The sequence below is a fragment of the Eptesicus fuscus genome, chromosome 14 (assembly GCF_027574615.1).
Source record: "Eptesicus fuscus isolate TK198812 chromosome 14, DD_ASM_mEF_20220401, whole genome shotgun sequence".
NCBI lineage: Eukaryota > Metazoa > Chordata > Mammalia > Chiroptera > Vespertilionidae > Eptesicus > Eptesicus fuscus.
This window is the reverse complement of record NC_072486.1, coordinates 27079687-27104303: the sequence shown is the minus strand read 5'-3', so window position 1 is coordinate 27104303 and position 24617 is coordinate 27079687. Positions and strand designations below refer to the sequence as shown.

At 34.0% G+C, this 24617-nt stretch overlaps 1 protein-coding gene across 1 annotated transcript in view; it reads left to right on the top strand.

Moving 5' to 3' along the window:
• Positions 1–24617, top strand: part of VPS50 (VPS50 subunit of EARP/GARPII complex) — a 119208-nt gene that overhangs the window by 60524 nt on the left and 34067 nt on the right. Inside the window, exons 13-20 of the mRNA XM_008149054.3 lie at positions 300–432; positions 3691–3779; positions 9202–9296; positions 9643–9741; positions 12384–12474; positions 14975–15151; positions 19214–19332; positions 21245–21351. Coding sequence (XP_008147276.3) covers positions 300–432; positions 3691–3779; positions 9202–9296; positions 9643–9741; positions 12384–12474; positions 14975–15151; positions 19214–19332; positions 21245–21351 — 910 coding nt within the window. The remainder of the gene's footprint in view (positions 1–299; positions 433–3690; positions 3780–9201; positions 9297–9642; positions 9742–12383; positions 12475–14974; positions 15152–19213; positions 19333–21244; positions 21352–24617) is intronic.

Below are 24617 nucleotides of genomic sequence, written 5' to 3'. Positions count from 1 at the left end.
ACCTTTAGAACACTTGTCAGTTCAATAATTTTTGTACTCTGATTCTCTGATTCTCATTTGAATAGTAGTATATGAACTGATATCCCTTCCAAATACTAACAGCCATGGTGAAATAAGAATTACTTGAACAATATTTTCTTGCCATTGAACTTTCTCTTTGTATATGACAATGGAAGAAATTTTCTTAATTGTGTCTGATTCTTGAATGAATTTTATTAATAACATAACAGTTTATTTTGATTTACTTCGTGTTAAAGTAGATGTAATAATTTGAAAGTTGATTCTTCTCATTTCTTCAGCACATTACATCAGACAGCTATATTCCATGCCTTGCTGACCTGTGCAAAGCACTGTGGGAAGTTATGCTCAGCTATTATAGGACTATGGAATGGCATGAAAAACATGATAATGAGGATACCACTTCCGCTTCTGGTAGGAAATTACTTTGATTTTAAAAAATTACATTGTAACTATGCCATATTTCTGGAGCAAGGTGAAATAAAAGGAACAGCATTCTTTTAGAATTCCAGGGACTCTAGTGAACATATGTTAAATGTTTACCAAAGAAAGTGATTCAGCTACTATGAAAGCTCCATTAGCTTTGGGAATTAACTGGGCTAAAGGACTTCTTAAGTGACAAATAGTACCAGTTTCCAGGGATATGTGCTAATAGCTATAGGGCTGAAGAAAGGGCTTTAAAGGATATATGTATTTAGTTTTAAACTAGATAAGACATTGATCTGTCCAAATTTACTATAAAATTAATGCTAAATGTTTAGTTTTAAATCTATTTTGCTAGTTTTCAAGTTATACTAATAAAGCTACATTCTAAGACTTAACAATTATACTGATACTTTTCGTCCTGAAAATATAGCAGAAATTAAAATTTTAATTAAAAATTATATTTAAAATGTTTCTTTAAATGGAAAATACAACTTTAAATGGCTGTGCAATAGTCAGATAAATAAAGAACAAATTTTTGAGAAATTATTGTATTATATTTAAATTACTTTATTTGTATAGTTATATATCTTAAATGATTATACTTGAATAATAACTAAGATTAAATGTTCAAAAACTTTAAAAAATAATACATGATTTTATCAGCATTTTTTAATAGGGGCAAAATAAATTATAGTGCACTAGTGTTTTTATATTACATACAATTTAATGTAGGTAGTCTATCAGGTTATTTTAGGAATTTCTTATTTCTGAGGTGCTTGATTTTTGTTGTTGGGTCGGGGGAGGAACACCAAATCTTATTGCTTGATTAAACATAATTTTGGTAGTATAGAAAATGTAAGTTTAATATTTGTCTCGACTCATAAGAAGCTCATAAATATAGATAGCAAAAAGTAAGGAAAGTTCTATGGAAGGATTTTCATCCTTTTAGAAATACTGTCAGATATGGGGGATGAGGAAGGAAAAGAGAAAATATAGAAAAGGAGTGAGTACTGACCCCAAGGTTCTTGATAAGTCTGTTTTTAACTAATTCCTAGACTCTTATCCCTGTGCTGTCTTGGAGCAGTGAATGAGTTTTGTAATCAGATACTTGATTTCAAAATTTTTCCTGCCACTTACTAAAAGTGAGAGCGTGAAGAAATTACTTTATCTTCTCCAGGTCTCAGTTTGCTTTTAAAAAAATAGGTTAAGAAACAAAACAAAAACTCCCATGGGGTAAAATTATTTATTTATTTATTTATTTATTTATTTATTTATTTATTTATTGTTGTGAGAGAGAGATGGATTTGTTATTCCACTTATTTATGTACGTATTCATTGGATGATTTAATTCTTGAATGTGTCTTGACCAGGGAGTGAATCCACAATCTTGGCATATCTGAGGATTCTTTAAATGAGCTAAACTGGTAAGGGCCTTCTGTAAAACTTAGAGAAAATTTAAAGTGCTCACACTGGTTGTAGTTAATATTATCAAAGAAAATGGATCAAGAAGTAATAATGAAATGTGCATAGGCCTTAAAAAAATATCAGTTTACTTAGGGAATTCTAGGATTCCAGTTTTCTACAAGTTATATCCTGTTTTGGCAACCTTTATTTTTTTCTAGATGTGGAAACTGTTAATACATTTCAGCACCTCTTTTCCCTTTTCTACAACATTATTAAGGAGAGACCAAAGGAGAAGTTTGGAACAAAATTAACACATACTTAGATGTAAGAGAAGAGTTTAGGGGACTATGTATTCAGCATGACAACACCTAATAGTTTACATGTATAATTGATCCTTGAACAACATGTGTTTGAACTGCCTGGGTCCACTTATACATGGATATTTTTCAATAAATAATATAGTACTGTAAATGTATTTTCTCTTCCTTATGATTTTCTTAATAACATTTCTCTTTATTGTAAGAATACAGAATGTAATACATACATACAGCATACAAACTATGTTTTAGTCGACTTTTATGTTATCACTAAGGCTTCTGTTCAACAGTAGTTAAAACTTGGAGAGTCAAAAATTGTATCTGAATTTTTCGACTGCAATAACCCTTGTGTTCAACTGTCAACTATATTATGTATGTATATATGTTTACATGTGTGTATTTTCATTAGGTATAGAGTCAAAACTTAAAACTGTATTTGAGTCTTAATATACTTCATCCTCTTTGTTGAAATTGCTTGACCCTAATGTATATATTTTAAGACTGTCCAGGACTCTGATTAGTCTGGCAGTCAGCTGACAATATCTAGGATTCTATAAAGTCACTTGTTCATCTGAAAGCATCCCTTTCATATTCACATTAAGGAATAAAATGTTAGGATTCAGTAATTTGAGATTTATTCTTCACAGAACTTCATAGAACGGAAAGGGTCTTGAGAGTTCACCTGCTGTAGCTCCTGCGAATCCACTGGTATCGGAACACTTGCCCATTCTAAATGAAACTCCAGAGCTGTCTTAGGTGCACTGCCCTGAGCTGCTGGGCCCCTAGTAGCCAGATCTTACAGATAATAAGGCTTAAGCTGTGGGAGTGGTCAAAGGTATATTAAGCATGGATGTGGGGCCTGGCTCATACAAGGCCTTTTGTTGGTTACCAGTGGACACCCTGCTAGCCCAAGATCGGATGATAACGTCACAGTTTTGTTGTTCTGCACAGTTCATTCTCACAAGACAGAATCTTTTTTAATATAAATGTGTATTTTCAGTGGCTTTTAGGGGAAATTTTGTTTGAAGCAGATCATTGATCTTACATGTTGAACTGGACATTGTTAGATTATTTATTGGGAGTGGATAAAATTATTCTGAAAATTACAAATGTTTGTATCATTACCTCACTATATGAGTGGTTCTGAAATCTTGTTAATATGCAGATTAATTCATAATGGAGCTAATTGGTTCTGCAATGCCCTGGTAGTAGGAAGTATCTGGGTCATTGAGAACTTGGTGTCTGGGATCACACTACTCAACTTGCAATCCCAGCTCCAATCACACATGAACTAAGTGGTCTTAGGTGTATAGTACTTAACATTTCAGCTTCTAAGTTTATCTGTCTTAACAAATAGATTTAACACTAATAACTATTTTTTGACATTGTTTTGGTTGTATAAATATTGAACATATTTTCTATATTTATATAGGCTTACAATATATGAGAACCCAAATGAGATTTTTTTAAAAACAAAAATGTTACTGAGAAAATAAAAAAACCATATACCATTTTTTACTTTCAGAAGGGAGTAATATGAGCGGTGAAGAAACTAATTTTGATCGTGGCTACATTAAAAAGAAATTAGAACATGGACTTACACGAATATGGCAGGTTTGGTTTAAAAATTTTTTTTACAAAAGCTATAGAAATCTTTATGTCAAAGTTGTTTTAGAAATTTAGTGCTTAAATTTTCTGTATTTATTTGTATTTCTTGCATATTTAATCATATTTAGTTTTTCTTTGGAATAAGTCAATCATTTAATTTAATTTTTATAATTTAGTTGACAATTCTATTTGATTATACATGGCAGTAGAAAAAGTTTTTAATTTGAAAATCTCCATTAGAAATATTTCTCTTTTCCTTAATTACATAATTGCTTTTAGTATTCTATCAAATGTATGTTTTCTTAAAGAAATTGCTTTCTTATTGAGTTGTTTATTTTTATTTTATTTGTGTTTGTGTTTTCTTTCCTTTTCTATTAATTTTGAACTAAATTAAAAGGATAACTAAATAGGTTATGTATTTGGGTTGGAATCTAATATAGAATGAAGAACTTTTTTCTAATTCCATGATTTTTGTGCCTTGAGGGAATCTTACAAGTTTATTGATAAATGTATATCTTCTTTAGTGTTTCTTTTGCAGTTTAGTAGCTCAATTATTGTTACCAGATATTAAATTTGTTAATTTGTTAAAGTTTGTTATTTCATAGATAAAGTTGTATAATTTTTAAAATTTTTTATTTCTTTGAAGCTTAGAAGACTGTAGAGCTGGTCTCTTAAAGTGTATTTTTTAGTTTTCTAATGAGGCTGATTTTTAGTTTGACAGTCTTTTTCAGGATTTCTTTTGAAAAATTATTTAGGCAAATACAGGGTGGGGCAAATGTAGGCTTACAGTTATGAGTGCATAAAATAGAGTTTATTCTTGTATTATTATTTATTATTGTATTATTTTCAACAACTGTAGACCTACTTTTGCCCCACCATATATATACTGAAACATAAATTGTCTCAAGAATCACAAAGCAGCTATAAATTAGTGCTCTTCCAACTTTTGATAACTTTACATTGGATATGCTATTTGAATTTTTAATTTATTATTTAAAGTATACTCATATGATAGTTGTAAAAGCTTCAACTTCTATATTTTCCCAGAGTCAAATATGAGTTGTTTTTTTATTTAGTGTCCTAATAGACTCTAATTGTACTTAGTTGAAATTGTAGAATTTATAGATTTTCTGATAGTTCATCATACTTTGAGATATTGACCTGGCATTTAACATAGCCAGTTTCCGTTCAGTCAGGCAACCTGATGTCATTCCTGATATAGGAAAATCTATTAATATACAGTTTCCAAAGCTATTCTTATTTAAACATTTGGCCAGTTTAATAAAAGTCATCATGCTTTTGAGTATAGATTATTGTGTTGTAGGTTTCAAGCTCTAGAATATCTTCATTTCCATCACTCTGGAGTTCCTTTTGCATCACTAGCCCCAGTTCTCAACTAGTTCTAGAACAGAACTTTGCATACTTTAGGAACTCATTGAGTATTTTTTAAATTGAAGTCACAAGACTCAATGCAATTGAAAAAAAGCAAAAGCTCTGAAAAACAATTTTTTTAAACACATTTAGCAGGCAAAACCTGACCTGAATTGAATTAGTTTGGTGGAACCTGACCAGTATTATCATTAAGCTTTTTATATTATTTATTTATCCCATTAGAGTGAACATTCATATGTTGGAGGAATACTAATGTGTTTTATATTGGGATACTGCCCAGACCCCACACGGGGTGTCATATATTATATGCTATACTTACTGTAATACATTTCTAACATCTGAAATCCCAAATTACAAAGCACAAATGATCATGTGACAATTTGCAGACATTCATCATAAATATATTATAGAGATAATGATAAATGATTGAAAGAAAAGCATAAGATTAACCTTTCTGACATAAAACTAAACTCAAAAGCATAATCATTTTGATTTTTCATATGAAAACTTTTTAGAATTTTATGGCAAATTTCCCATGCATTTTGACTCAAAAGAAAAAAAGTTGAATCAATTATACTGTGTGGAAGACTGTATTCGTGGGTTTGAGAACATGGTGGTGAACCCATGGTCATTGACCTCATGGGCATACAAACCTAGCCATATGAAAGTTTTGGTCTTCCAGGATTTTCCTTTTCATCTTTAAATATTTGATAGGTGAGAAATGACATTTTTAAATGCTTATTAGTAATTTCTTTTTTTTTTTTTGTAGAGGTTATAATATTTCTACTTTTTGTAAATTTGAGATTTTCTTCACCTCTTAGTATGCCACCCACTTGTAAAATTATTCTTTGGGCATTTGAAAAATAACTCTTTATTTCTTCTTTTTGTTGGTAACTAGATCTTATATGTATTTAAAGAAAGCTTATTGTTAATTATACTAGAGGCCTGGTGCACAGATTCGTGCACTGGTGGGGTGCCTCGGCGTTGCCTGTGCCCTCTCGCAACCTGGGATCCCTCAAGGGATGTCGGAGAGCCAGTTTCATCCCGATCCGGCGCAGGAGACTGAAGGACCCCACCGGTGCATGAATCCCTGCACCAGGCCGGTTTCGGCCCAATCCCTGCAGGCCAGGCCAAGGGACCCCACTGGTGCATGAATCCGTGCATTGGGCCTCTTGTACACTGGTCGCCAACCGGTCGTCTGTGGACCACTGGTGTTCCCTGAGGTCCAAAAGGTTGGCGACTGCTGGTTTACGGAAACCTTTGGAGCAGCAGTCGCCAACCAGTGGTCTGCAGAGGTTTGAAAGGTTGGCACTGGTGGTCCATGAGGTTTGAAAGGTTGGCAACCGCTGCTGTAGTATGCATATAAGATCTTTGGTTAATCTCTTTTCTCCCTCTCCCCTCCCCTCTTCCCTCTGAGATTCATCAGTCTGTTCCATGTTTCCATGCCTGTGGTTTTTGCTCCTACGTTGAGCATCTGCCTCCGGTGGTCAGTGTGCATCATAGCTGTCAGCCGGTCAGCTGGTCACTTAGGCTTTTATATATATATAGACTAGAGGCCTGGTGCACGAATTCATGCACAGGTGGGGTCCGGCTGGCTCGCCCTGATGGGGGTTGATTGGGGCCAGCCCGGCATGGGGGAAGGGCTGTTGGAGGTTGGCTGGCCAGCCCTGACCCCGATCGGGGTGGGGTGGGGTGGGCCAATCGGAGGCCGGGCTGGCCAGGGGGAGGGGCTGCGAGAGGTTGGCCAGCCACAGTGGTTGTCATAGTGACTGGTTGTTCTGGTCGTTCCGCTCATTCCGGCATTCCAGATGCTGGCTTTTTATATATATAGATTATTTTAATCTATATCCTAATTTTTTTGTGTTTTTTTTTTTCTTGGTTTATGCAATTCTGAGGGAGGAATTTTAATCTTCCAGAATGACTATTGTTTTGTCAGGTTTTTCTTTTATTTCTAATAGCTTTTGCTTTTTTATACTTGGATGCTATGTTGATTGATGCTGCAATGTAATAGCCACTTAACTTTTTTGTATGTAAGTCCCATCATTAATTTATAAAAATAGCTCTTTTATTCTAAGGCATTTTGATATGAATTCTAATTTGTCTTATTATTACCATTGCTATTTTATTTTGTGATATTTTCCTGGTAAATCTTTGACCATCTCCTTATTTTAAATATTTTTGGATTAGGTTTTAGTTGTGTGTCCCATAAGTGTAAAAAACTTTTTTCAAGAGAGGGACTTTATCTTTTAATATAGCAATTGAATCTGTTTATATCTATTAGAGTTTTAATTCCTACTTCTCTAATTATTAGAGAAGTTGAACATTTAAAAATCTACTAATTGTTGATTTGTGAATTTTTATTTTAATTTTATTATTTTTTTAATTATCCAAATACAGATTCTTTATTTTGATTTTGAAGCATAGTGATCTATTTTTAATTTATTTTTAAAATTATCTGTGAATTTTTTAATTATGTTTTTTGTTCATAGGTCCTAAATAAATTATGCAAGAAATGAGTAATCCTTTGAATATAGTTTATCTGTTTTCACTTATAGTTTCAATATGCAGATAGTTAAGATTTTTAAGAGGTCAAACTATTGACCTTTGTTTTTGTGATTTATGGTACATTTATTCTTAAAATGTTCTTTCCTTTTTAAAGCTTAGATAAATATTCATCTGGTAATTATAAATGTATTTATCTAAACTTTGGATTAATTGCAATATCCCAATACCTAGAATACTGCCTAGAATACTTAATAGGTACTCAGATTTTATTTTTTCTTTATTGTATTAATTTTTAATCCTTCTAAAACATACAAAACATTTATTTAATACATTTCATATTTCTTTTGATATAAAGAGAGGAAGTTTCCTCCCAACCCCCCAATCTAGTTAGTTTTTCCTTTGCTACTTGCTGGCTAATCTTTTTCTTCCCTCTTTATTTGTTACTCTTCTTTGTAGCAGGGTACAGGGAAAAAAGGAGACTTTGAAGGCAGATAGACCTGGATTCAAATCTTAGCTTTGTCATTCACTTAAGTTTCTCTTCTTAGGGGGATAATATATGCTTGCTTAACAGTGCTGTCCTAGGATTAACAATTATGCATATATAAGGTTCTAATCATAATGATTGAAACAACGTAAATAATCAGAACAGTGAATTTTACTGCTGTTTATTAAGCTCTAGTGTATATATTAGAACTATTTCTGAGTTATTTGTTCTATTATGTTGATTTCTCTGTATATTGTTAGCATTCTTTTAAAAAAGTTTTTAATATATTTAATACAGGATTGCAGATAGTACTAGTCCTCCAACATTACTCAAAACTTTCATTCTATCTTTTCAAAGTTTATTTCTTTAAAAGCAATTATTGCCTGTTTATTATTTCCAGTGAATTTTAGAATCTTTGGAAGACAAGTTTTGATGTTGATTTGAATTAGAATTTCATTGAGCCTCTACATTAATTTGGACAAATTGACATCTTAACATCATTTAGTCACCGTCCTATTCCTTGACTTTCAATTTATTGAAATTTCTTTTATTTCTCATTAGAGTGCTAGTTTTTTATAGGTATGATATTATTATTAAAGTTATTTCTAAGTATATTTTAATATCTATTTTAAATGGAATCTCTCCATTTTAAAGTACTTCAGCAGATATACATGAAAACTATCAAATTTTTATATATTATATATAATCACTTCAATAGTTGTCTTATTCATTCTAATAATTTTTGAATAGATTATTTTGGGGTTTCTAGCCTATAAATAATGATGATTTTTCATATTCTGTATGAGGATATAATTCTTATCTTGCATGTGCGGGTGTGTGTAAAATAGTGATGATCATTACTATTACTGTACTATATCTGATGTTTATGGAATTGTCTCTGTGATATCACCCTAAGGTCTAGATAGATATTCTTTATCAATTAAGTATATATTCCTGTCTCATTTTAATGTGTAACTATAGAATAAGTAGTTCTAAAAACTTATTTTAAACATTTTGCATTTACTTGAAAACATTTATTTTTTACAGGATGTTCAACTAAAAGTAAAGACCTACTTGCTTGGAACTGATTTGTCTATATTCAAATATGATGACTTCATCTTTGTTTTGGATATAATCAGCAGGTAGTGTTTGAGATCTTGTCTTATTCTTTGATTGATTCAACCATGATAATTAAAGAAATCATAATTATCAAAGAAATCATGATTTCAGTGAGTTATCATGTATAACTTCTTCAGGGAAATGAAGATAATTGAGCTTTCATAATTTATTTTCTTCTGGGTTTGTATGTGAATCTGTTTAAATATTTCTACCCTTTGGATGTTTATAAACCATAATGTCTTTATGATCTTTAGAATTTCTTCAAACATCCAGATTTCATTATTTATTATCTTTGAAACTTCTGGACTTCTTTTTTTTACTATAATCAGGATGTTGATGAAATTTATATAAACCTTTTTATTCAACTAGGTTGATGCAAGTTGGAGAAGAATTTTGTGGTAGCAAATCTGAAGTTTTGCAAGAGTCTATTAGAAAGCAAAGCATCAATTATTTTAAGAACTACCACAGGTAAGAACTTTAACAAAATATGAACAGACTTATTTAGGTGTTTAGGGTACTTCGGTCTATTTCTAATTAAACTTTTAACATTAATTGGTTTAAAACAATTACTTTTGAATTTGAAAGTATGTGTTCTTTGTAGCTCTTTTTAGGATGGTTCAGGATTTTTTACCAAAAATCTTATATCTCATTACTTATTCATTGTCCATTTTAATATAATCCTTGTCTTAAGGGTCTCAAAATATTGAGCTAATTATTGAACTGATTTCTTTCTGGGTGAAAGATGATTATTACATCAGGGTTCATCAGAAGGATTTGGCCACTGTGCTATGCCTGACTATCTGTGTGAGCTAGCAAGAAAGTTAAACCAGTAGAGGCAGCACTCGGTGAGGGTGCTTGAAGGCATCTGCTTTTTGGAAGTAAGAAGGCTTCTAGAGAAGAGGGCACGAAATATTCAGAGGGTAGCTACAAAGTGAAGATTATGTACTACATTACTTTGCAAAACAATCACTACTAACTTTCCAAAGGGTGATTAGGAATGGCTTTGGGGAGGGAGGAAGGTGGGAAATAATGTTCATATGGCAATGTGATGGTATACTTAAAACAGCATTAAATAAGAGACCTAACATAGAGGGTGTCCCAAAAAAATTTATACACAGTGTTTATTAAAATACATTTCATTTTCAAAATTGAGCTATCAGCTGTTAAAGTGTGTATATATTTTTGGGAGGCACTCTGTATATTAGATCTTGGTAGTAGCTGGACTCTGTGCTGTGTCCCTTACATACATTTTATTGTTTCAGTTGAGTTCAGTCTTACTTTTTACTCTGTATTTTTACTTTTTAAAATTCAGTTTTGATTTTATTGTTATTTGGTGCAGGGAGAGTCAGGATTTGAAATTCTGCTTTCTCTCTTTGTTTGAAGTCAACATCTGATCACAGTTGTTATTTGCCATTCAGAAGAGAGATTATGAGACATTAAACCATTGATATATTAATTATTAAGTATGTTTAAGTACAAGTGCTCTCTGTTAATTATAAACTTAAATATTTGTTTTGAAAGAAAACAAATTTAATGAGAATGTTTAAAAATAAAAGTTTTAATTGGTTAAGCCTCAGAATGTATAAAAATAAAAGTTTTAATTGGTTAAGCCTCAGGAAAACAGTGTTAAGGGAAAATGAAACCCTAAGACTGCCTTTATTTATAAGTTTCTTTATTTGTCAAAACGTAAGTCCTGCTAAAATAGAAGGCCTGGCTTATACACATTGCACATTGCTGTGCAAAAGAAGAGTGTCTTTTTAATCGTACATAGAAGAGGATAAAGGACTCTGAAGTAGCCAGGAGCGGTACTGACTCTGTTAGAACTAAGGCATGCCAGATGTCCATTTCCAAACAATTGCTTTATATCCAGCAGGCAACTGGAGACCTTTTGGTGTTCCTGGTACTGACTGCAAGATGCATGCAGTGCAAAAACTGACTTTTTAAATGGTCTCTTTTCTGTATTTTTTACTTATTGTCAAAAAGACATACACACATACAGGAGAAAGTAATGTGAAGACAAAGGCAGATTGTAATGTTGTGGCCATAAACCAAGTAATGGTGGCAACCACCATAGCTGGAAGGGGCAAAGGGAACAGATTTTCCCCTCGAGTTCTGGAGATTGTGTAGCCCTGCTGACATCTTGATTTCAAACCTCTGGCCTCCAAAACTGTGAGAGATTAAGTTTCTATTGTTTTAGGTCACCTAATTTGTGGTCATTTGTTACAGCCATTGGAAACCAATAAAGAGTGGAATTGCTGGGTCATATGATAACTCTGTGTTTAACATTTTGAGGAACTGCCAAACTTTTCCAAAGTGGCTACACTGTTTTACATTTCCAGAAGCACTGTATAAGGATTCTAATTTCTCCAAAACCTTGCTAACGCTTGTTATTGTCTGTCTCTTTGATTATAGCTATCCTAGTGGGTGGGAAGTGGTATCTCATTATCGTTTGGATTTACATTTCTCCAATGAGTGACATTGTTCAGCATCTTGTTATGTACTTATTTGTCATTTGTATATCTTTGTTGCTGAAATGGTGTTCAAAGCCTTTGCCTATTTTTTAATAGCATGTTTTTTTTTATTGTTGAATTGTAAGACTTGTAAACTTTTATAGTTTTAGTCTGTGGTCCATTTTAATTAATTTTTATATATGGTGTGAGGTATGGGCACAATCACTTCAGCATGATTATGATCTATGCTGTTTAATATAAAGCATTTATTAGTATATATGATTTCATAAATTCTGTAAATTATTTCCCTATGTTTTGTTTTTTAATTTTGGCATTGATATATGATTAGCTGAGGATATTTTAAGTACATGATTTAGTGAGTAGCTTTTGGTTTAGTCCTTTAATAAAAATGTCATTTTCTGTGTATTATTATTTTTGTAATATAGTAAAAAATATTCAGAATTAAGTAAATATTTGAGTTTTTTAGTAAGTATAAGAGTCTTTTAAGGTTGATAACATATTAACAAAAGTAAATGTGCTATGTTGGTCTGAATGGGTTCTCAAAGTTGGTTATGATCATGATGATCTTCTATAATTGTTTATATTTTATTTCATTTTTTAATTCTTGAGTATCATATACTTCTTACTTTTTTTTTTAAGAACACGGCTTGATGAACTGAGAATGTTTCTAGAAAATGAGACCTGGGAACTTTGTCCTGTTAAGTCAAATTTCAGCATTTTGCAACTTCATGTAAGTGTTTCTTAAAAACAAATAAATCTGTCTTTTATTTAGTCATCCTTAAAAAAAATACGTGAGAGCATGTACAAAATAAATTTAAAAAATAGTGCCTTTTTTTCCATTAAAGTAATTAATAGCAAGCCTCTTTTATAAGAGGGATCCTTTTTGTATATCAAACTATTTTTACAAGTTCAGTTTACTGACTTCAAGAACGCTCTTTTGCTTAAGAAGAGTCACAATTAAAATAAATATTTTCTGATAATTCCATAAAAATCACTTTATTTAAATTTCACAGAAAGTTAACCATTTATATTTTGATGGTCTTTAATGAAAATGCTTATATTTGCAGAATTTTTGTTATTTCTTCAAAAGACTATTAGGATCTTAATTTATGCTGCAACTCATAAATTTGCCTCTAATGAAGAAATACCTCAGAAATAAAAGAGGCATTTATAAAAACCACTCTTAACTATTTTTTATTAGTCAATTGATCCTGGAATCCTTATAGAATTTGTAATCTGTGGAAATATCTTTAAGTGATCTGATTTTTCCCTTGGTTGAAACACATTGTAGGTAAATATTCCTTTTCTGATAGATTTTGTACTACAAATACCAAATGTCAAGATACTGTGTATAAACTTAGAAGGTCCAGTGCATTTAGTTTTTGCCTTTGGGAGGAATGGCTTTCTTGAATCAATTTTCTTATTCTGGATAAATGTAAAGAATACGTACTAAAAGTTTTTTTATAGGGATAATCTTTATGCTCATGTTATATAATAGCTTACTTGTTATCCAGTTCTATCATATTGCTTTCCTAATGTGGAAATATTAAATAACTGAAACATGTTGATTAATAACTGCTTTCAAATACAGGAAAATTAACATTAATTTAAAAATTATTTTAGAATTCATATATTACTTTGATTCCTTAACATTATTTAAAATTCTAATGTTGATTTTAGTATATCTATTTAAATAATTTTGTTTGAATTTGTGTTTAACCAGTGCACACACACTTGGTATAGTTATAAGACAACTTATTTTACAGGGTACATTGAAACATTTCCATCCAAGTGAGCATTACCTTCTTTAAGTAGTTACCTTGAAGTTTCAGTTATGCAAGATGAGCAAGTTTTAGAAATCAACTGTACAAGATTTTGCCTATGGTTAACAATACTGTTTGTGCACTTACATTTTTTTTAACAGGATAGATCTCATGTTAAGTGTTCTAACCACAACAAAAGTGGTTACCTTGACACAAGGATTCTTATAGAAGTTTTTTTAAATTGTCTCTTAATTTATAGTCACTTCTTGTTTAGAATTATAAAAATAATGGCATGATTTTTAAGCAGTATGATTAATCTGATTTAATGTATACTTACAGTTTTAAAAGACAACAAACATCATTTGAAACTTAACAAGCCAATGTAATTTTACGAAGATTATCATTGTATATGAAAAAAATTAAATTTAGGATCAATACTAAAAATTAAAAGGTATAAGAAAAATATATGGTGCATTTTTATTAAAAATAATCAAACCAATAGTTTTGCAATTCAGAGGAACTTTAGGATTATGCAATCTCTTCCTCTAATTAGCTGCATGATCTTCAACTTTGCATTGGATCTCTCCAGACTGCCTCAGTTTCCTTATGTGGAAAATGCATGATTTGGACTGGGAGCTACAACTCTTGCTTTAGTGTTTGTGATTCTCTCATTCTAGATGACCCTCTTATTTTATAGGTGGGAAAATTGAGGCACACAGAAGCCAGGTGACATTCCCAACATTATACAGGAAGTTAATGGAATGTAATGGATTAATGGCAAGCTAGGACCATAAGATTTATCATCTGACCTCAGCATGTGTATTTGTGCTATCTGCTTCTTGGCATATGAAGAAAAATAAATGAAAATTTATAGACGGGGATGGGATGGAGATGGAAGAGGGCATAGAGGGGATAAATGGTGTTGGAAAAATAAAATTAATTTAAATTAAATTTAATTTTTTAAAAGAAGAAACTTTATAGACAACATTATAACAAAGATATATTCTACATGCTTTGTTTTTGATGATTTTGTATAGAACATCTTAAATGGTACAGTAAGTATGCAAGGTGTTTAACCTAACAATAATTAGTTTTAACAAAGACTATTGATTAAAACCATATCCTATTAATGCTTTTGCTGCTATGTTAAATTTTTCAGAATTATCATTCAAATTTAAATTATTTTTAAAAATTTCCTGTGCAGTTACTTAAAGTAAGCCAAAAGTAGCTTAATGCAGATAACACTGTTGTAAGTGATACTAGCAGCTGAGTTTGTCTTTAGGAAAACCTTTGACTATGTAATGCTGAGTTTGTGCTTTGAGACAACTTGCAGGATTTAAAAGTGAACAATCTAAAGAATCAGAATTAATCCCCCCTCCCCCAACTCTACATTCACAGTGATGGAATGTCTATGTATTTGAATTTTATTGTTTCTAAAAGGTATATGGCTCCTTTTCTAATGTCTAGGAATTTAAATTCATGGAACAGTCTCGTTCCCCATCAGTTTCACCTAGTAAGCAGCCAGCCTCAACGTCCTCAAAAACAGAGACCTTGTTTGAGCAGTACTGTAGTGTTGGGAATCCATTTGAAATTCATGCCAACCACAATGATGAAGAAACAGAAGATGTCCTGGCTTCTAACGGGGTAGGTGGTGTTTTTAAAACATATTGGGGAACATTAAGTGAGGTTTTCTTTTTGAAAAGTTTTCTACCCATTAAGCAAGGTAATTGGCTAGATTGATTTATTTATCCATTCACCACCCGTATCCCTACCTATATATTACTACTATTCCTGTGTTACTGCTTGTACAGCTAATGGCTTTACAATATGCTTTCTTGACATTGTCCTTTTGAATGATAAAATTTGCCTATGTGTTTACTTGGTGTTCTTATTAGACTACTTTATGTTCCTACCAGATTAATGGAGTAGGAGTACAGGTTCTTTATTGCATACTAGAGGCCCGGTGCACGAATTCGTGCACCAGTGGGGTCCCTCGGCCTGGCCTGCGGGATTGGGCCGGAACCGGCTCTCCAACATCCCTCGAAGGGTCCCAGATTGCGAGAGGGTGCAAGCCAGGCTGAGGGACCCCACCCATGCATGATCGGGGCCAGGAAGGGACATGGGAGGGCTCCAGGGCATGTCCAGCCTGTCTTGCTCAGTCCCAATCGGCTGGACCTCAGCAGCAAGCTAACCTATTGGTAGGAGTGTCTGCTCCTGGTGGTCAGTGCACCTCATAGTAATTGGCCGACTGGTTGACTGTCTGCCCCCTGGTGGTTAGTGCATGTCCTAGCAAGCAGTTGAGCAGCTTTAGCATATCATTAGCATATTACGCTTTGATTGGTTGAACTGACAACTGGACACTTAGCATATTAGGCTTTATCTGATTTGTTGGACACATGGATGCATGAGGAAATAGATCTTCTGCACTTTTTTTCTCAACTCCACTCTTGGGCAACTAAGAGTGTCATTTTGTTCTATGTTCTTTTCTTGATAGAGGATAATGTCTTACCTGGCAGGATTGCTTTTGGGTTTGGAAGTATGATGTTTTAGTAACACTTTGAGCAGCTCAAAAAAAAAATATAGAGTAAAGGTAGTGTGAGTTTATGGAAAGTGTTTGAAGGCAAACTTTCTATTGGCTCTGTGGCCCTTCACTCTCAGTTTCTCTATAATTACAATGGGGGAATTCTTCATAGTAACCTACAGGATGTTTTCACAATATTTCATTTAGATGGGTCCTTCTGATATTCATGATTTCCAGAGGAAAACATCATTTCCAGAGGAAAACAGTATGACTTTTAGGTTTGATGAAGCTGAAATTGGAAACTTAAAATTTGACAAAAATCTGTTGAGTTATGTGTATTTTAGTTTTGGCATTTTCTTTTGTGTTTAGTGAAGATGTAATTTAAAAAAATACTACCATGAAAGTATACCATTATCACTTTTTATCATGAAGTAGAAGTTATTTTATAGTAAAACACATTTAAAATGACAATTTATTGATTCTTTGTGTAATTTTGCCTTGGTAAAGTAGACTAAACTGAAAGAATTTAAAAGTCACTCCAATGTTTTTGAAATAATATCCCTCTGTATTGGTAGTTTTTTTCAATTAAATCTCACATAGCATTGAATTCTCATTATTTGTGGCACTTGTGTTTTTTAGAGTCGCCATGAACCCTGAATTAGCAAATACAGAACCACTGCTCCTATGTGAAATATGGGATTAGGTACCTATGAGCCTCTAGTCATAATATTTTCATTAACTGATCATTTTATGTATTTTTGTTTTATGTGTGTTTTTGCTTAAAGACACCTAATTTAATATATTCTGTTAATTCATTAACATTGAACTCATGGCCAACAGCACTGTAACTCACGCCTGAATGAAGTGTATCTAACACATGTGTTTTTGCAGTAAGGCACACTACAGTTCTCTTGCACTTAGGAACACTAGATAACACTTAGTATTATGTGGGGGGCCAGTCTAAGCAGTGAAATTATCAGCAAAAAGTACAAAATTTTTTTAAAATGTGGCACTAATTAGACTATGAAAAGGACACTTGTTTACAGCAGGGGAGCTACTTGGGAACGTATATGTTGGGTAACCCCAAAATTTCTCCTCTCTGACCATATCCATGAATGACCATGAATGTATTGTGAAGAATTATTGTTGGGGTTACAAATAAATTTTAGTGAGTAGGAAAATTTGCAAATATAGAATCCTTGAAACTGAGGATCTATTTTACTGTGGAATCGTGAAGCCCTGTCATTATAACCAGGAGAGTTTGTATAGAACACCTTCCTGATTGTCATCAGGACTACTCGTGTACAAGTAGTGGAGTGTACCTGTCATGCTCGTCTGTAATTATTAATATTGATCTATCTTTGAGGTACAGCCTAAGTCCTTGAGAGTCAGGGTCCACAGCTTAATATGGCCTGTCATAATGCTTTAGAGACTCAAAAACAATTGGTGAATTAGGTTAACTTCTTTCTATGTCCTCATTATACTGATCTCCTAAACTGGCAAATGGGGAGAAAACTTTCTAATAGAATTGTTTTGAAAATTCAATGAGATGATTCATGAAAGCACTTGGCAGAGTATTTGGTTAAAACTTAATAAATGTTAGCCATGCCCTAACTGGTTTGGCTTAGTGGATAGAGCATCGGCCTGTGGACTGAAGGATCCCAGGTTCGATTCTGGTCAAGGGCACGTACCTTGGTTGTGGGCACATCCCCAGTAGGGGGTGTGCAGGAGGTGGCTGATCGATGTTTCTCTCTCATTGATGTTTCTAACTCTCTATCCCTCTCCCTTCCTCTCTGTAAAAAAATCAATAAAATATTTGTTGATGATGATGATGATGATGATGATGATACTGATACCATTGCTTCCTTTGCTGTGCATGGACTCTACTCCTCTCCTATGCTGGCACAGGGCAATGGTGCAATAAAGTTGGGAAACTGTTACGAGGGTACCTTTCTTTAAAAAATCCACCATTTTTGTTTTTTTCTCAGTGGTGGTCCCTAGTTGCTAAGCCTAATTTTTTAAGTTGCTTTTGGAATTAAATCTCATCCTATCTAATAAAAGAGTAATATGCAAATTGACCATCACTCCAACACACAAGATGGCTGCCCCCATGTGGTCAAAGATGGCTGCCCCCACATGGACACAAGATGGCCGGCAGGGGAGGGCAGCTGGGAGGGACCAGGCCTGCAAGGGAGGGCAGTTGGGGGTGACCAGGCTGGCAGAGGAGGGCAGTTGGGGCAACCAGGTCTGCAGGGGAAGACAGTTGGGGAGGGACCCAGGCCTGCAGGGGAGGGCAGTTAGGGGTGACCAGGCCTGCAGGGGAGGACAATTAGGGGCAACCAGGTCAGCAGGGGAGGGCAGTTAGGGGTGACCAGGCCTGGCAGGGGAGGGCAGTTAGGGGAAATCGGGCTGGCAGGGGAGCAGTTAGGCATTGATCAGGCTGGCAGGGGAGTGGTTAGGTGGTGATCAGGCTGGCAGGCAGAAGCAGTTAGGGGCAATCAGGCAGGCAGGTAGGTGAGCAGTTGGGAGCCAGCAGTCCTGGATTGTGAGAGGGATGTCCAACTGCCCGTTCAGGCCCTATCCCAGTGGAATTGGGCCTAATCGGGCAGTCGGACATCCCTCGAGGGGTCCTAGATTGGAGATGGTGCAGGCTGGGCTGAGGGACACACACACACACGCCATGCATGAATTTTGTGCACCGGGCCTCTAGTTCATCATAATGAGATAGAACATTAGCATGTGTGTTGTGCATGTTTATTAAGCTGCATTAACATGCCCAGTGTGCCAGAATGTATACTCATCCTCTTTACAATGAGTTAGCAAGTTAGAACTTGTGATGAAATAACTTGGAAGAAGAGATTACTTTTAAAAATCACATGAACATTTTTTTTCTCCTAAGGCTTAGCAGGATGTTTATTTTCTTTATGTGCATATTTGATTTTTTTAATGTTTACAAGCTTTAGTAGGTAAAATGTTTGCATTTTATTCATTTATTTTTTTGAGCTGGTTAAAGTAGGATGATGAAGAAGAAAGTGGAATGATTTTTGATGGCAAAATGAAGTTAAGTTATTAAGAACTTTCTTCTATAACTACTTCTTATAAAATTGGATACATTTTTATGTTGAAACACTCCAGTGACGGTTGGCTTTTCATACTCATTTTTGAATATTCTGTGTTTTCTTCAGTATGAATCTGATGAACAGGAAAAAAGCGCCTATCAGGAGTATGACAGTGACAGCGATGTTCCAGAGGAGCTAAAACGTGATTATGTGGATGAGCAGACAGGCGATGCTCCTGTGAAAAGGTACAGTTGCTCTTAGGTTGTATGGTATTTTGCATTTTATGTTGCACATTCAACACATAGGATTTCCTTTAAAGGGTAAGAAAAAACAAAAACCAAAAATTGAAAATTTCTGTTGATTATAACATCATGTGACAGAAGTTAATATGTTTTTAAAATGATTTTCGAAAGGCTAAAAAATGTAGTTTTTTTTCTTTAATATTGGACATAATCAACAAGCTCTTAATTTAGAGATCAATGGTATTTGCAGAAAAAAACAAACCTTCGATTTATACGATCAATGCTGCCTTTGGAGGCAATTTATGCTTCACATAGATCAGAAAACCTCTGGGAGAAAAGTAGTCTTTTTTTTTTTTTTTTTTGTCTGTGGAGTTTCTGCCTCAATCTAGTAAATATAAAAAGTCTCCACCTATCTTCCCATGCCATGTATGTTCACTATTTGAGTCTTCCGTTAGGCTCCCTTTTTGTACTTGAATTTTGATTTATGATAAATTGTCTTCTTTAAAAACTTGAAGAAGTAAATAATATTTTTTGTCACTTTCTCCCAGTTAAGTGGGACTAATTCTGATATGTAACTGAATTAATTTCATGACCATCAGGCATTTAATAAGTACAGATATACTTTATTTTTAATGACAGATTTAAGTATACCCTTCTCTACATTTTATCGCCAGAGTACCTAGTTATATTTAGTTGATTTGAAATCCCTTAAAAGTGAGCAAGTCATGTAGTTGTGGATATTTTAATTGGGAAAATTTATTTCCATTGGTTTTCACATATGTGTAATATTTAAATATCTACATTTATGATCTATTATGAACTAAATGCAACTATTGTGTTGCATGTTTGGGGTAAATTGTATCCAGAAGGGAAGCTCTAATTAAATGGAAATGAACAAGTAAGATAGATAGTGTCTGCCAGTATATGTGTATATACTTGCATTTTTGGTAGGGTTATGCAGGCTCCTACACTATCCTAACTGACGCCTGAGAAGTATAAATAATGTAAACTACTAACTGCAGTCAGTCAGTTAACAGTTACTATCCACTCCAACTTCTAAGTGTCTCTTAAATTTACCAGAATTCATTGTGTTTCACTGTGCCTCGTAGTTCATGCAGAAATCACCTCTGTGCCAGATTATTGAAGCAGTCCCCTTACCTTGGCTCCCAGTCTCCAACCTTGCCACCCTTCTAATCCATTCTTGGATACAAATTTAGATTTTTTTCTTATATACAAATTTGATCATGTCTTTTACCTGGTTAAAATTTCAATGGCTCACCCTCTGCATGCAACGTAAGGTTCATACTCATTAGGCTTTATTGCCTGCGGTGATCTGGCCTTGACTCAACTCCTTTCTTATCACTTCATCTGCCCACTTATTCTCTATGCTAGTCTTGTGAACCCTGTGTGCTTCTCTGAGCATGTTCTGTTCTCTCTTACCTTTGACCTTAGTACAAGTTATCCCCCCCCTTTTTTTGTACTTGCCGTATCACTTCTACTTTAAATCTAGACTCCACCTCCCAACCCCAGACTTGACCATTATACTTCAGATTCTAAGGAGGGTATTTTTTTCATATTTACATATCTGAAATCAGGATGCTAGGTACATTTGGATGTATAATTTCCCTAGAACATGTGCTTTTTAAAGAGACATAGCTTCTATGTGGTTGGTAATTAATGTCTTAGAATCAAAGAAGTACATTATAGTACTTTATTATTTTGCTTACTAATTTATTTTCCCCTCTGGATTTTAAGCTCTGTAAGGAGGAAGATAATAATCTCTATATTCCCACCTGATACATGGTAAGATTTTCAATAACTAGTTAGTGAATAAAGGATAGATTCTAAGCTGGATAACTTACTGACTTATCACTTGACAACCCTAATTGCAACTCTTTTGTTTCTCTATATTAAGCGTTTCTCGAGAAACCCTAAAGAGCAGGAAGAAATCAGATTACAGTCTAAATAAAGTAAATGCACCCATCTTAACAAATACAACACTGAATGTAATAAGACTTGTTGGTAAGTAGCCACACCTTTTTAAAGAAAATTATTATAGCAGTTACATTAGTCTGCTTTTGTTACGAAATGATTTTTACTTGCCTTTTTAAAAGTTTGAATTGTTTACGGATTTATTTTATATTGTTGACAGTATTATAGATGTTTCCCATTTTCACTCTCTGTTCCTCTTCACCCAGCTCCCACCACACCCCAGGCCTTCACCACACTGTCTGTGTCCATGGGCTATGCATATTTTCAGTGCCCACTGCAGTGAAGGATTTATGATTGTCATATGTCATTGTTTTCTTATCTTAATTGTCCCAAATAGTATAATATTAATATTGTTAGTTTTTCTTGTTTCAGTTAAGTACTTAGTATTTGTGTCTCCACATTTTCTAAAATATCTCAATTAATTGAAATGTAGTGAAAAATTCTCTATGTGCAGTAGAGGTACATGTAGGAGGATGATAGTTCCAGCTTTACATTTATACAGTATTTTTTACCTAATTGTCCCATTCATCTTCACCATCTATCAGTCAGATAGGCAGAGTGAATTGTGATTCTCTGGCATTTTCAGACACAGTGTTCTATAAACCAAATATTGTCACCATAGGAAGTGTCCTGATTACACATAAGACCTTTATTGATAATTGTGTAAAAGGCAAAAGCATAAAGAAATGCTATAGTTAAAATATTTGGGTTTGAAGATGATGTGAAATTTTTTAAATGTCAATATTTAAACATTTTATATGCTATTTCAGCCTTCAAATTTCACAAATTGGTCTGCACATTTGACAAATAAGTTATAGAGATGTCTTCTCAGATTAAGTCGTCTATAGTAGTCAGGAATTTTAGTGGTTTTCTATAAAATTCATTGTATTCTTTTATGGAGATGAAAACTTCCTATTACCTAGTTTATACTTAGCTCTGCTAAAATGGTCTGTGTTCTTGAAGATAATTTCTACATTTCATTAATGAGTAGGATAAAGTAGACAGAATGGTTTTTAGAAGTCCCACTTCCTTTAGGGAAAATAGTGGAAAAGTAATAATGAATTAAGAGGAAAAGAAAAGGTATATATTTTCATGACAAAGAAAAATGACAGATTCTAAAAAGCTATTTTATGGATGATTATTTCTTCTTTATCAAAGAGAGCTAACCAAATATGGAGTCATGAGTTACTCCCTAGGATATATAGAATCAGAATTGGAAGGGTTCTGAGAGGTTGTCTATTATGAATTTCCATAAAATAAGGATTTCTTTCTATAATGCCCCTAATATGTAGTGGCCATCTAGCCTTTGTTTTATGTCTCACAGTCACTGGAAACCTATTATTTTGCAAGACTACTCATTCTACTATTGGTTTAATTAATTGAAATTTCTTCTTTATGATAAAACCAAAATATCTCTCTTTGTAATTTTGTTTTCTTAGTTCTGTCTCTAAAAGCTAAAAGAGTAAGTCTATATTTTTTCTCCTACTTTTCCATGTGGTCACTTTTCACATGTGTGGTGGTAGTTATACTGTTTTTCCGTTTTTTCATACCCTCCCCAGTCCATTCTTCAGGATCAATGTGCTCAATTCCCTTACATGGTCCTCGCTGATACAGATATTCCAAATTCTTGTCATCCTCCTGAGCCTCCTGGACTCACTAGTTCTCAGTGTCTGAACACGCTGCTTGAGATGCAGTTTAATGAAGGCAGCTTTTGCTTAGTTCTGTTGAAGTAACTAACTATCCTAACACCAGTGGCTTTCAACCAGAAGGTTTAAGTTGGCTCCTAAACATCTTAGTTCTGCTCCTTGTGTGTCTTCGTTCTGAGATGCGGGCTGAGAGAATAGCACCAATCTGAACATGGAGAGAAGAGCAAGAGCTTAACCATGTTATGGGGGAAATAACACAAGCAAATACATTTAAGTGGTTGTTTATATATTTTTAACTTACCTAATTCAAAAATGACTAGGGGGTGTCATGTTGGTTTTTTACTGTAAAAGACATATTCAGTAGAGTCAAATAAAATATAAGGCTAAAACAAAACTGAGGAGGGGAGAAATCATGTTTCATTTAGTAAAATGCAAACAACAACTGCAAATCCTCAGTTCTTGGTAGTGTACGGAAATGAAGAAGGAGTACATTCTGCTATTCTCGTTATCTAAGAAAAGGATAACATGATGATAGAAATGTGCTGCAGGGATTAAATTCAGAAGGCAATAGCTACCAGTTCTTATGTAAGGATTGCTGATTAACATAGTGGACACTGTTTTCTGATTTATAGAAACAGAAAAACTGTGATCCTCTGGGCCTTTGATATGTCAGCCCTGGAGAGCAGAGCAATCCTGAATACAACTTGACTCGTGCACTGAGAATCTGACCATTGCAATTCCAGCCTTCTCCACCACCAGAACTTTACTGGAGTTGCAATTAGGAAATACCTTGTGTGGTCATTTAACTTTCATGTCTTCCCATTTAGGGCTGCCATTAGGTGCTGCCATTATTTCCCCAGTAGATTTTTATGTCTGCCATTTTCTCTGTCCCTGAGATGTCTTTATTTCAGCTTGTACATATTCATAAGACAGAATTTTAAGGGAACCACTCACTAAGGGGTCTCTGACTAGTAAATGCACTATTCTACCCCCTGTAGTTATTGCACAAGGTGCTTAAAGATTATAAACTGGCAAAGGTAATATCTCTTTACAAAGTCAGAAGTCCAGTTGTGTAAATAAGATAGATTAATTTTTGGTGCTGGGAAGATGAAAGAACTAATTATAGTTGGGAGACACATTTTGAACATTAAAGGCATATTCAAAAATGTCCTTTTCAATGAGTATTTATTTGGCAGATAATTAAGAGAGATTAAACAAAAGAGTGTTAATGGGGCTTCCCAGCCCCAGGTGGTACCTAATTCTGTTAGAAAAGCTCAGGGAGTGTTTCCCAAGTGCTGAGGACAAATCCAAAAGCTTGACAGTTTCTTGCTGACAGAGGCTGAGCGATTTGAGGGAATCTGGCATCTCTGAAATAGCCGTGGTATTCAAGGTCTGTGTCCTGGAGGCACAATAGGACTGAGTGGCAGGAGATAGGTTGCCAGAATCCATGCCTGTAAAAACTACAGACCTTACAACAAAATTATTACTTTAGCAGCTGGGAAAAATACACGCACCAGGATTTAACCAGGATGTGTACATCTGCGGGATTTTGAGGCAGAGTGTGGCCAAAGTGTGTGTGTATGGTGGAGAGGACACAGAAAGGGGAGGAAAGTGGTCCATCACCTTCATCAGCACAGTCTTTTAGGTGGG